Below are 10975 nucleotides of genomic sequence, written 5' to 3'. Positions count from 1 at the left end.
TTTTTATGGTAATGACTTCTTGTATTAGAAAAATAGAATATTTTATTTCTTAAAATTAGAAGGTATTAATTTGTGGGATGTTGTTAAAAATGGGCCATTCACCCCAACTAAAATAGTAGATGGTGTTCATGTAACTAAGCTAAAGGGTGAATGGAGTGAGCAAGAGAAAAAAAAAGTAGCGCCAAATGATAAAGCCATTCATGTTTTATTTTGTGCATTAAGTAGAAGTGAATATAATAAAGTATCTATGAAGTCTACTAGAAAAAAAATTTGGGATGCTTTGATGGTTACTTATGAGGGTGCTAGCCAAGTGAAGGAGAATAAGATGGATTCTCTCATTTGTCAATATGAGTTATTCAAGATGAAATCGGATGAGACCATTAGTCAAATGTATGATAGGTTTGTGCAGATTATAGAAGATATTAAATCCCTTAGGAAGACATTCACAAATGAGGAGCTAGTGAAGAAGATTCTAAGAAGTCTTCCTAAGGAGTGGCTACCCAAAGTAATTTCACTCAAGGATTCTAAAGACTTGAGTAAGGTGCAACTTGATGAGCTGTTGGAAAATCTCATTGACTATGAGATGACCCTCAAAAGAGAACAAGTGGCAGAACCCAACAAGGCCAAGAAGAACATTGCCTTCAAAGTGTTTTCTGAAAACTCTAGTGATGATGATGAAGAGTTTGATGAAGAAGAATTGGCCCTAGTGGCAAAGAGAATAAGGAAGATGCTCTTCCAAAATAAGAAGTTCATTCCAAAGAGGAACTTCAAGAAGGACAAGGGTGAAAGTAGTAAGAGGAAACCTCTCATATGGTTTGAATGCAACAACCCAGGTCACATTAGAACGGATTGTCCCATATTGAAGAAGTCTTTCAAGAAATTCAAGAAGAAGGCTCTTAAAGCAACATGGGATGAATCAAGTGACTCCGAAGATGAGGAGATTGGTGATCAAGTTGCCCAAATGTGCTTCATAGCAATGGAGGAAAGCTCCAATGAGGTAACTTTAAATGATGATTTTATTGAATTTTCTTATGATGAACTAGTTAGTGCTCTTAAAGTTATGAATAATGAATTAGAATTAAGTCATAAGAAAAATAAACTTTTGAAAAGTGAGCTTGCTAGTTTGAGGAAGGAGAATGAGACCTTAATTAAGGATGATAAACTTTTAGATAGTAATGTGCAAAAATCCTTAGATGAGCTTTCATTAGAAAATGAGAAGTTGAGAAATGAAATTGCTGAGCTAAAAACTTCTCTCTCCAAATTTGCTAAAGGAAAGGACAAACTTGATGCAATTTTGGACTCTCAAAGGTCTCCTAGCATCAAGTATGGACTTGGCTATAGCAAATTTGCCCAAGCACCTCCTAAGACCATTTTTGTTAAAGTATCTAGTTCTAGTGAGCCTAGTCCCCAAGTGCTTAGTCCAAAATGGTCCAATCCTAAAGGATAAAAACTAAAGAAATCTAGTGGTAATGAACCTAGAAAGACCTCATATCATCAACATATTCCTAGACAAAATGTAAATAGGACATATACATTTAGAAGAGTTGCAATTAGGCCAAGCCCTCATAGGGGACATGCTACTAGGCCTCATAACTATCATCACACTCACCATGCCTCATGCTCACATGCACATAATGAACACAAAAAGAATGGTCACATGAGACCATATGCACACCCTCATGCATATAGACCAAGAACAAGAAAGTTCAATGGTCATTGTCACTATTGTGGCAAGCTTGGTCACACCAATTATAAGTGTGCCATTAGGAAAGTCCATCTTGGATTTGGTAAAATATTTGATTCAAATGATGGAACTACTAACCCCCAAGAACCCAAGTACATTTGGGTACCTAAAGTAAATTAAATTATCTTTATATAGGTGCGCTTGAAATCCTTAAAGCTTGAAAGCAAGTGGTATTTGGTTAGTGGATATTCATGACACATGACCGAAAATGCTAACCTTTTCCTTTTATTTGAAAAGAAAGATGGAGGTGGGCAAGTTACTTTTGATGACAATGTCAAAGGTAAAATTGTGGGGATAGGTAAGATTGGTAAGGAAAACTCTCTAATTCTTAATAAAGTACTCTTAATTGATGGTTTGAAACATAATTTGCTTAGTGTTAGTCAATTGTGTGATAAGGGTTGTAGAGTTATTTTTTAGTCTAAATCTTGCTTTGTGTCTAGAATATGTAATAACAAAATGTTATTTATTGGCGAAAGAATTGAAAATATTTATGTTATTGATTTGCATGCTTTGTTGAATAAAGATGCCAAGTACTTTGTTTCTATTAGTGATGACTCTTAGACTTGGCATAGAAGGTTTGCACATGCTAGCATGGACCTTCTTGCAAACTTGAACAAGGACAAGCTAGTTGATGGGCTACCAAAGATCAAGTTTCAAAAGGACAAGGTGTGTGATGCATGCCAAAAGGGTAGGCAAGTCAAGAGCTCTTTTAAATCTATTCATAAGGTACCACTTCTAGACCTCTTCAATTATTGCATATGGATTTATTTGGTATTGCTAGAGTAGCCAGCTTAGGTGGTGTATATTATGCTTTTATGATTGTTAATGACTAGTCTAGGTATACTTGGGTTGCATTTCTTGCTCATAAGGATGAATGTTTTGACATTTTTAAGAGATTTTCAAAAAGGGTTCAAAATGAAAAAAGTTTTCAAAATTCTTCTACTAGGAGTGATCATGGTAGAAAATTTAAAAATGAGAGATTTGAAAAGTTTTGTAACTCACTAGGGATCACTCATAACTTTTCTTCTCCTAGGACTCCCCAGCAAAATAATGTTATTGAAAAAAAAAATAGGAATTTTTTAGTTATGGGGAGGGCTATGTTAAATAAATATAACTTTCCTACTTATTTTTGGGTGAAAGCCATTAATACGGCTTGTTATATTTCAAATAGAGTTTTGATTAGACCTTTTTTTAAAGAAAACACCTTATGAGCTATGGAATGGCAAAAAACCTAAAGTAGGTTTGGTTATAAATGCTTCATTTTGAATACTAAAGATAATCTAGATAAATTTGACTCCAAAACCAATGAATGTATCTTCTTGGGGTACCCAATATCTAGTAAAGCATATAGAGCCTTCAATAAGAGAACTTTAGTTGTTGAAGAGTCAATGCATGTTGTATTTGATGAAGCTAACCCCTTTGATCCTATAAATGATATTTCTTATGATGATGATGTTGTAGGTAATTTTGATGAGTTGACTCTTGAAGATCCTTAATCCAGTGAAAATCAAGATCAACTCAAGGAAGATTCCTTGAAGGATTTGGGAGATGATGAATTTGAGCTTCAAGAGCAACAAGTTCAACTAGCTCCTCATCAAGAAGTTCAACAAGATCTACCTAAACAATGGACCTTTAAGAAGGATCATCCTAAGAATTTAATCATTGGTGATACATCAAAAGGGGTAACAACTAGATCCTCTCTTAGAAATATATAAAATAACCTTGCATTCATTTCTCAAATAGAACCTAAGAGCATAGATGAGGCTCTTAATGATGAGGGTTGGGTGCTTGCAATGCAAGAAGAACTCAATCAATTTGAAAGGAATAAGGTTTGAACATTAGTTCCTTGGCCGAAGGATCATCCATCCATAAGCTTCAAATGGGTGTTTAGAAATAAGTTAGATGAAGATGGAAACATAACTAGGAATAAGGCTAGGTTAGTAGCCAAAGGCTATAACTAAGAGGAGGGCATTGACTATGATGAAACCTTTGCCCCTGTAGCTAGATTAGAAGCCACTAGAATTTTGCTTACATATGCATCATACATGAACTTTAAACTATTTCAAATGGATGTTAAAAGTGCTTTTTTAAATGGTTTTATTCATGAGGAGGTATATGTTGAGCAACCTCCTGGGTTTGAAAATCATGAGTTTCGAAATTATATTTTTAAATTGACTAAAGCCTTGTATGGTTTGAAATAAGCTCCTAGAGCTTGGTATGAAAGGCTTAGTAACTTTCTTTTACAAAATGGTTTTTCAAAAGAAAAAATTGATACAACTCTTTTTGTTAAAAATCATTAAAATGACATCCTTATAGTGCAAATATATGTTGATGATTTTATATTTGGTGCTACTAATGAGTGTTTGTGTGAAGAGTTTGCTAGCACCATGAAGAGTGAGTTTGAGATGAGCATGATGGGAGAACTCAAGTTCTTCCTTGGGCTTCAAATCAAGCAAGCTAGGATGGCATCTTCATCAACCAAGCCAAGTATACCAAAGAATTGATAAAGAGATATGGGATGGAGAATAGCAAGCCAAGTAGAACTCCAATGAGCACAAACACTAAACTTGATAAGGATGAAAAAGGAAAACCAGTTGATGAAAAGCTCTATAGAGATATGATCGGTAGACCGGATATCATGTTCTCCGTATGTTTATGTGCACATTTTTAATAATGTCCTAAGAGTCTCATTTGCATGCTGTTAAATGCATTCTAAAATACTTGAATGGTACATCACATTTGGGTCCATAGTATCCTAGAAATGCATCTTTTGATTTGTGTTCCTACTCAGATGCTGACTTTACCGGAAGCATCCTTGATAGGAAAAGTACCTTAGGTACTTGTCAACTCCTAGGACACTTTTTAGTTTCTTGGTATAGCAAGAAACAAAACTCGGTTGCACTTTCCACAGCTAAAGCTGAACATGTGGCTACAGGTCTTTGTTGTAGCTAAATTCTTTGGATTAAATAATAATTAAGGAACTTTAAAGTGTCTCTTGATTATATTCCTATTAGAAGTGATAACATAAGTGCAATCAATCTGACCAAGAACCCCATATAATATTCTAGAACCAAGCATATAGATATTAGACATCATTTTATACGGGATCATGTATTAAATGGTTATGTTGTTCTTGAGTTTATTGATACTGATCACCAATTAGTTGATATATTAACAAAACCTTTATGTGAAGATAGATTTAATTTCATTAAGAGAGAATTAGGTATGCTTGATAACTTTGATGCTTGAAATTGTGATAATTGAATGTGTGTATGCTTTTTGAAAATTCTTGTTCAATTGTTGTATTTTTGATGTTTTAATGTTCTTTAAAGTTTTTATAGAAGTTTCATCTACTTAAAAAGAAAAGATTTTTATAGTTGGTATTCTCTTAAAAGTGTGATTTTAAAATTTCAACAGAAGCACTTTAGGCAGCCAAAAGTCCTTATTTCGACTGCCAAACCTTTAATTTTTTTTTTTAAATTGGGCAGTAGCTAAAGTGGCAGCTAAAAACCTTGATTTTGGCAGCCAAACCTGACTTCCTTAAACCCCTAAACTCCCTTTCTTTAACATTTCAGCAGCCTATCTCTCTTTTATCTCTCTGCAATTAATCTTGATGTTATACAATGTTAATTGATCTGAGTTAGCTCAATGTTATTTGTTTGGCTGCTATATGTATATTTATATATATGATTGTGTCAATATGGATTCTGAAGTCCAATGTTGAAAATTTGCCTAATTTAAGTGGTGTGAGTTAGATTTCTTTTCACTTATTGGTTCATACCTATGCTTGCTTTATGATATGCAAAGATTTCTTTTCACTTATTGGTTCATAACTATGCTTGCTTTATGATGTTGCATATATATATATTTGTGATTTATCACATGAACATCATATATATTTGTGATTTACTGTTCACATGATTTACTGTTCATATGAAAACACTGTCTGTTTTGTGGAAACTTGTCAAGAGACATGACTCTTTGACATTTTTTTTAAAAACTATAAATTCTATGAAATCAATACCTATGTTCTTTTTGGCATGAAAGAAACCGTTGCACTTATATTGTGGTTACATGCAAAAAGAGGGTATTAAACCTTATTTTGGTAAAGTTAATCTATAGCACTTGTACTGTTGATGAGGTACACATATAAGTATTCTTATATCATGTTATTGTCTATTCATGAAAATTGTCCTTTGATGAGTATGAAGCTTGCCTTTTATTAGCAGACATATTGAAGTAATTTTTTTTTTTTTAAATAGCTTGATATGATACTACTACCTATATGTGCCTTATGATCCTTCACACTATTGTCACAGCTCTTAGGCATTCCTTAATGTTCTTAAGATTACTTCTGATCATATTTTTTGTACATCTTTCCCTTTAAATTGTATTTTGATGATGCTAAGTTTAAGCTTTTGGTACAATGGTAAGCACTTGATCCTACAATGTAAAAGGGGGAGATATATATTTTGAAGTATATTTTTGATGATGCCAAAAGGGAGAGATATATAGATAGTGAATGCATAATTCTATATTCTAGGCTTTATACATGATATATATACATGGTATACATGCTTTTTAGTGGGATACATATTTTTCGTATATTTATATGATGCTTTCTAATCTATTGTATTATTTTATCTTATTATATCTTTGTATCATCATTCATCTAGGACTCATGACATTATGGCATTATGGCATTATATTCATTGAGTCAAAACCTCTCTTATATGCTCTCAAAATTCTAATTATTGAGGCATAAATTATTTTTGAAAGGGAGAGTACATTAAGGAAACACACACACATGCACACACACTTCATTTATGCTTACTTTTCTTCATCCACTAATTATTTGTCATCATCAAAAGGGGGGAGATTGTTAGACCTAGGGGTCTTAATCCATGTTTTGATGATAATAAACAATTAGTATACTACTAGTCTACCTTGGAAGTGTTTGTGTTGAGTTTGTAGGCCCTAGATTCAAAATTGCCAAATTACTTCAAATCAAGGTTAAGGAAGAGCAAGATGAGGAAGCAAATATTTATGAGATCCTTTAATGTAATCTTTATTTATTTTTTATATCTTGTGAATCTCATTTAATTAGTTATGTTGGCTCAAGTCTAGGTTACTCTAAATTTTTTTGTGTCTCTATCTTTAACTTTTCTTGACCAAGGGGGACTAAAAATTTTCATTTTTGAAAAATGCAAATTTGTTTTTGAAAGTGTTTTTATTGAAAAGTTTATCAAATTAGCTTTCAAATTGTTTAAATAGATAAAAAATCAGAGTTCAGGTCAAAAAGTTACGAATTTGTAAATCTCTAAACTTCTTAATATAAGTTATCTTTAACTTTTTTTTGACCAAGGAGGACTAAAGTGAAATTTTTACTTTTGATAAATGAAAATTTGTTTTTGAAAGTATTTTCATTGAAAATTTTATCAAATTAGCTTTCCAATGGTTTAAATGGATAAAAAATCAGATTTCAGGTTAAAAAGTTATGAATTTATGAATCTCTAAACTTCTTAGTATCTCTATCTTTAACTTTTTCTTGACCAAGGAGAACTAAAGTGAAATTTTTTAATTTTGAGAAATGAAAATTTGTTTTTGAAAGTATTTTCATTAAATAGTTTATCAAATTAGCTTTCAAGTGATTCAAATAGATAGAAAATTTGAGTTCAGGTCAAAAAGTTTTGAGTTTTTGAATCCTAAGTGCCCTTTTTGTGCCTTTTGTCCAGAGAGTACTTCAACAGCCAAAAGTGGCAACTTTAATAGCCGAAGTTCACTCCTCAAATGATAGTTTTTAAGTGTTTAAACCCATTTTGTCTGGACAGCACTGTGGCAGCCGAAGGTGGGAACTTCGGCAGCCAAAGTTTACCTTTTAAATGATGTTTTTTAGCGCTCCAACCTTAAGCAGCCAAAGTAAATAACTTCGGCAGCCAAGCTTGGGTTTCTAAAACTTGATAAAACAGAGCTTTTGGTGGTTGAAAGGCTATATTTACATTTAATGCACCCCCAACAATCAATTTCTTGCCAAAACTATAAAAAGATGTCATTTATGACTGGAGGGTATATAATAACCATTTTCTTTAAGAATTTATTGTGTCAAAAGATTTTTTCCCCTTCTTTCTCTCTAGAACCTGAGCTACCATAATTGATTATTGAGAGCTTGATGTTTGAGCTGTAATTTCTTAGTTTAGAGAGTTCATTCAAGGTTATTGTAAACATTAATTGTCACTTGAGTGTAATAGAGCTTTAAATAGCTTTTGAGTGCAAAGGGATTTGTAAAAGAGTAAGGGTTTGCTCTTGTGGTGGTTGTAAGGGGTTTATTCTTCACCCAAAGAAGAATTTTAATAGAGTTAACTCTCAAAGAGGGCTTTGAGGAGAGGATGTGGACTTGGGATAGCCGAACCTCTATAAAATTTCTGTGTTCCATCTTCTTTTCTTTTTCTATGTGTACTCTCTCTTAAATATCTCCACCTTTCCTTCAAAATTTTTAATTAACACCCGATTCACCCCCCCTCTTGGGTTGCTACAAGGGACAACTGTGGGGTTAACTTAACTAATACAAAATAAACTAAGAATGGATGTACCTAAGGTTTTGAACATTGGGGCCAAATAATTGATTGAACCTTACATGAAATGTGATGAGTAAAAAGTTACTCACTTATGTGTTGTTATGAATCCAAGAATAGATGTACTTGAGGATGATTAACAATTTATAAGAAATCAATTATCCATTAAAAATCCATCTCAACTAGGATTTCTATTTCCTACTTTGGAAGTGTAGGATTCACCAAATTAGTAGAATGACCAATTTAATTAAAAGACCATAATCATTTTGATAAGTTATATGATACAATATACTAATTGAAACTTGTTATTTTTTTTCAGTTAATCTGATAAAATGACCACAAAACCATCCAACATCTTAGCTAGCATTCTTAATAACAATAGGCTCACTAGGCCAAATTTCTTTGATTAATTGAGGAATCTGAAGATTGTCCAAAATTTAGAGTGTATTGAATATGTTCTAGATTCTAAAGTTCCTGGTCCTTGACCAGGAGGGGCCGCACAAGAGGAACAAGACACTTTGGATAGATGGAAAAAACATGAAATGTGAGCTAGGTATTAAATGTTGGCTTCTATAACAAGTGAGTTACAGAAGCAATATGAAAAGATGCAATTTGCATCTGAAATCCTCAACCACCTACAAGAGTTATATGGTGAACACAGTAGAAATGTTAGATGTGAGATATCTAAGCAACTGTTTAGGATGAGAATGACAGAGAGCATGGATGTGGGAGCCCATGTACACAAGATGATCAGGTTGATAGAGCAGCTTGAGGCTCTTGATTTTATAATGCACTTCACATTATAGACGGATTTGATCCTACAATACCTTCCTGAGTCATTTGGATCTTTCATCACAAATTTCTATATGACTAAACAGGAATGCACTTTAGCTAGTTTGTTAAACTTGCTGGTTATTGCCCAAAAGAATATGTTTGACAACAAGGGAAATGAGGTTGTTTTGGTTGCTTCTTCTTCTTCTGGAAAGTCCAAGAAGAAGAACAGTAACAACAAGAAGAAACCTTTTGTTCCTGGTCCATCTGGCAGGATAGCCAAAAACCAATCCAAGAAAAAGAAGACTAAAGTTATGGCTGATAAGGAAAAGTGTTTTCATTGTCACAAGGAAGGGCATTGGAAAAGAAATTGCCCAGAGTATTTGGCGACTTTGAAAGACAAGAAGGATAAACCTTCAGAAGGTATGTCCATATCTTGTTATTTAGACTTAGATAATACTCATAGTTTATCTGCAGCTTGGGTTTTAGATGCTGGTGTAAGTTCTCACATATGTTTTGATATGCAGGAACTAGCAAGCAGTAAGTGCTTGGATGTATAAGCTATTAGACTTCGGATTAGCAATGGAGCAACTGTTGCAGCCTTAGCCATAGGGTCTAACTCATTGCATCTAAAGGAACATGTTTTGTATTTGGATCATGTATTATATGTACCTGATGCTTTTAAAAACATCATTTTTGTATCTAGTTTGACTAATAATGGATATGAATTTCAATTCATAGATGATGTTTGCAATATTTATTTTAGAAATAAAATTATTGGCATGGGTTATTTACAAGATAGTCTTTATTATTTGGATAATAATAACAAAACAAATCCAAGCAATCAAATAGAGTTTAATGCCATCATTGAAACCAAATCAAGTCCAAAACATCTTTGGCACTTAAGATTGGGTTATATTGTATAAGATAGGATTATAAAATTGAAAAAAATGGGGGTTTTATCTTTGTTAGGTTCTGAACCTACTCCAACTTGTAAATCCTGCCTTTAAGGCAAAATGAGTTGATCACCTTCTGTTAGATAAGGTTAAGGGCCGAAGATATTTTGGAGCTAGTATATAGTGATGTATATAGCTCATTTAAAGAAATGTCAAGAGGTGGTTATCACTACTTCATTACATTTACTGATGATAAATAAAGGTATGGGTATTTGTATTTGATAAAATACAAATATGAATCCTTTGAAAAGTTCAAAGAATTCAAATCTAAAGTAGAGAAATAAATAAGAAAAAGTATTAAAACTCTAAGATCAAATCGAGGAGGTAAATATTTGAGTACTGAATTTAATGAGTTTTTGAAAGAACAGGGCATTGTTTCTCAATTAACTCCACCAGGAACTCCATAACTAAATGGTGTATCTGAAAGGGGAAAATCGTACTTTGTTAAATATGGTACGAAGTATGATGAGCTATACTGACCTTTTAATCTCCTTATAGGGATTTACATTAGAAACAGCTTTATACCTTCTTAATCGAATCCCTTCCAAATCAGTCTCTTCCACTCCATATGAGATATAGTATGGCAAATAACCAAGTCTTAAATATTTTAAGATTTGGGGTTGTCCAACTTATATTAAAAAGCTAAAGATTGATAAATTAGAAACAAAATTAAAGAAGGGACGGTTTGTTTGGTATCCAAAAGATAGTTTTAGATATTATTTCTTTCTTCCTTCATTACAAAAAGTTGTGATAAGTAGAGATGCTATTTTTCTTGAAATAGAGTTTGTTTAAGAAGGTGGCAAAGGAAGGCAGATAGAATTAGAATTAGAGAATTCTGACCAACAAACAGATAAAATGGATATTGATCCACCCAATGAGCCTACACCTATTGATAATGTATCCACAACAATTCCTCGAAGATCAACTAGAAT

General features: G+C 32.8%; 1 protein-coding gene across 1 annotated transcript; it reads left to right on the top strand.

The window, feature by feature from the left end:
- The first annotated feature begins 283 nt into the window (after positions 1-283).
- Positions 284-1447, top strand: LOC131180666 (uncharacterized). Its single transcript, XM_058148018.1, has one exon. The coding sequence runs from the start codon at positions 284-286 to the stop codon at positions 1445-1447; it is 1164 nt and encodes a 387-aa protein (XP_058004001.1).
- Positions 1448-10975: the final 9528 nt, after the last annotated feature.

This window comes from Hevea brasiliensis, chromosome 6, assembly GCF_030052815.1.
Source record: "Hevea brasiliensis isolate MT/VB/25A 57/8 chromosome 6, ASM3005281v1, whole genome shotgun sequence".
NCBI lineage: Eukaryota > Viridiplantae > Streptophyta > Magnoliopsida > Malpighiales > Euphorbiaceae > Hevea > Hevea brasiliensis.
This window is presented reverse-complemented; position numbering and strand designations above follow the sequence as displayed.

Coding starts and splice junctions, on each gene's coding strand:
- LOC131180666 (XM_058148018.1), top strand. CDS start 284: ATGGTTACTTATGAGGGTGCTAGCCAAGTGAAGGAGAATAAGATGGAT.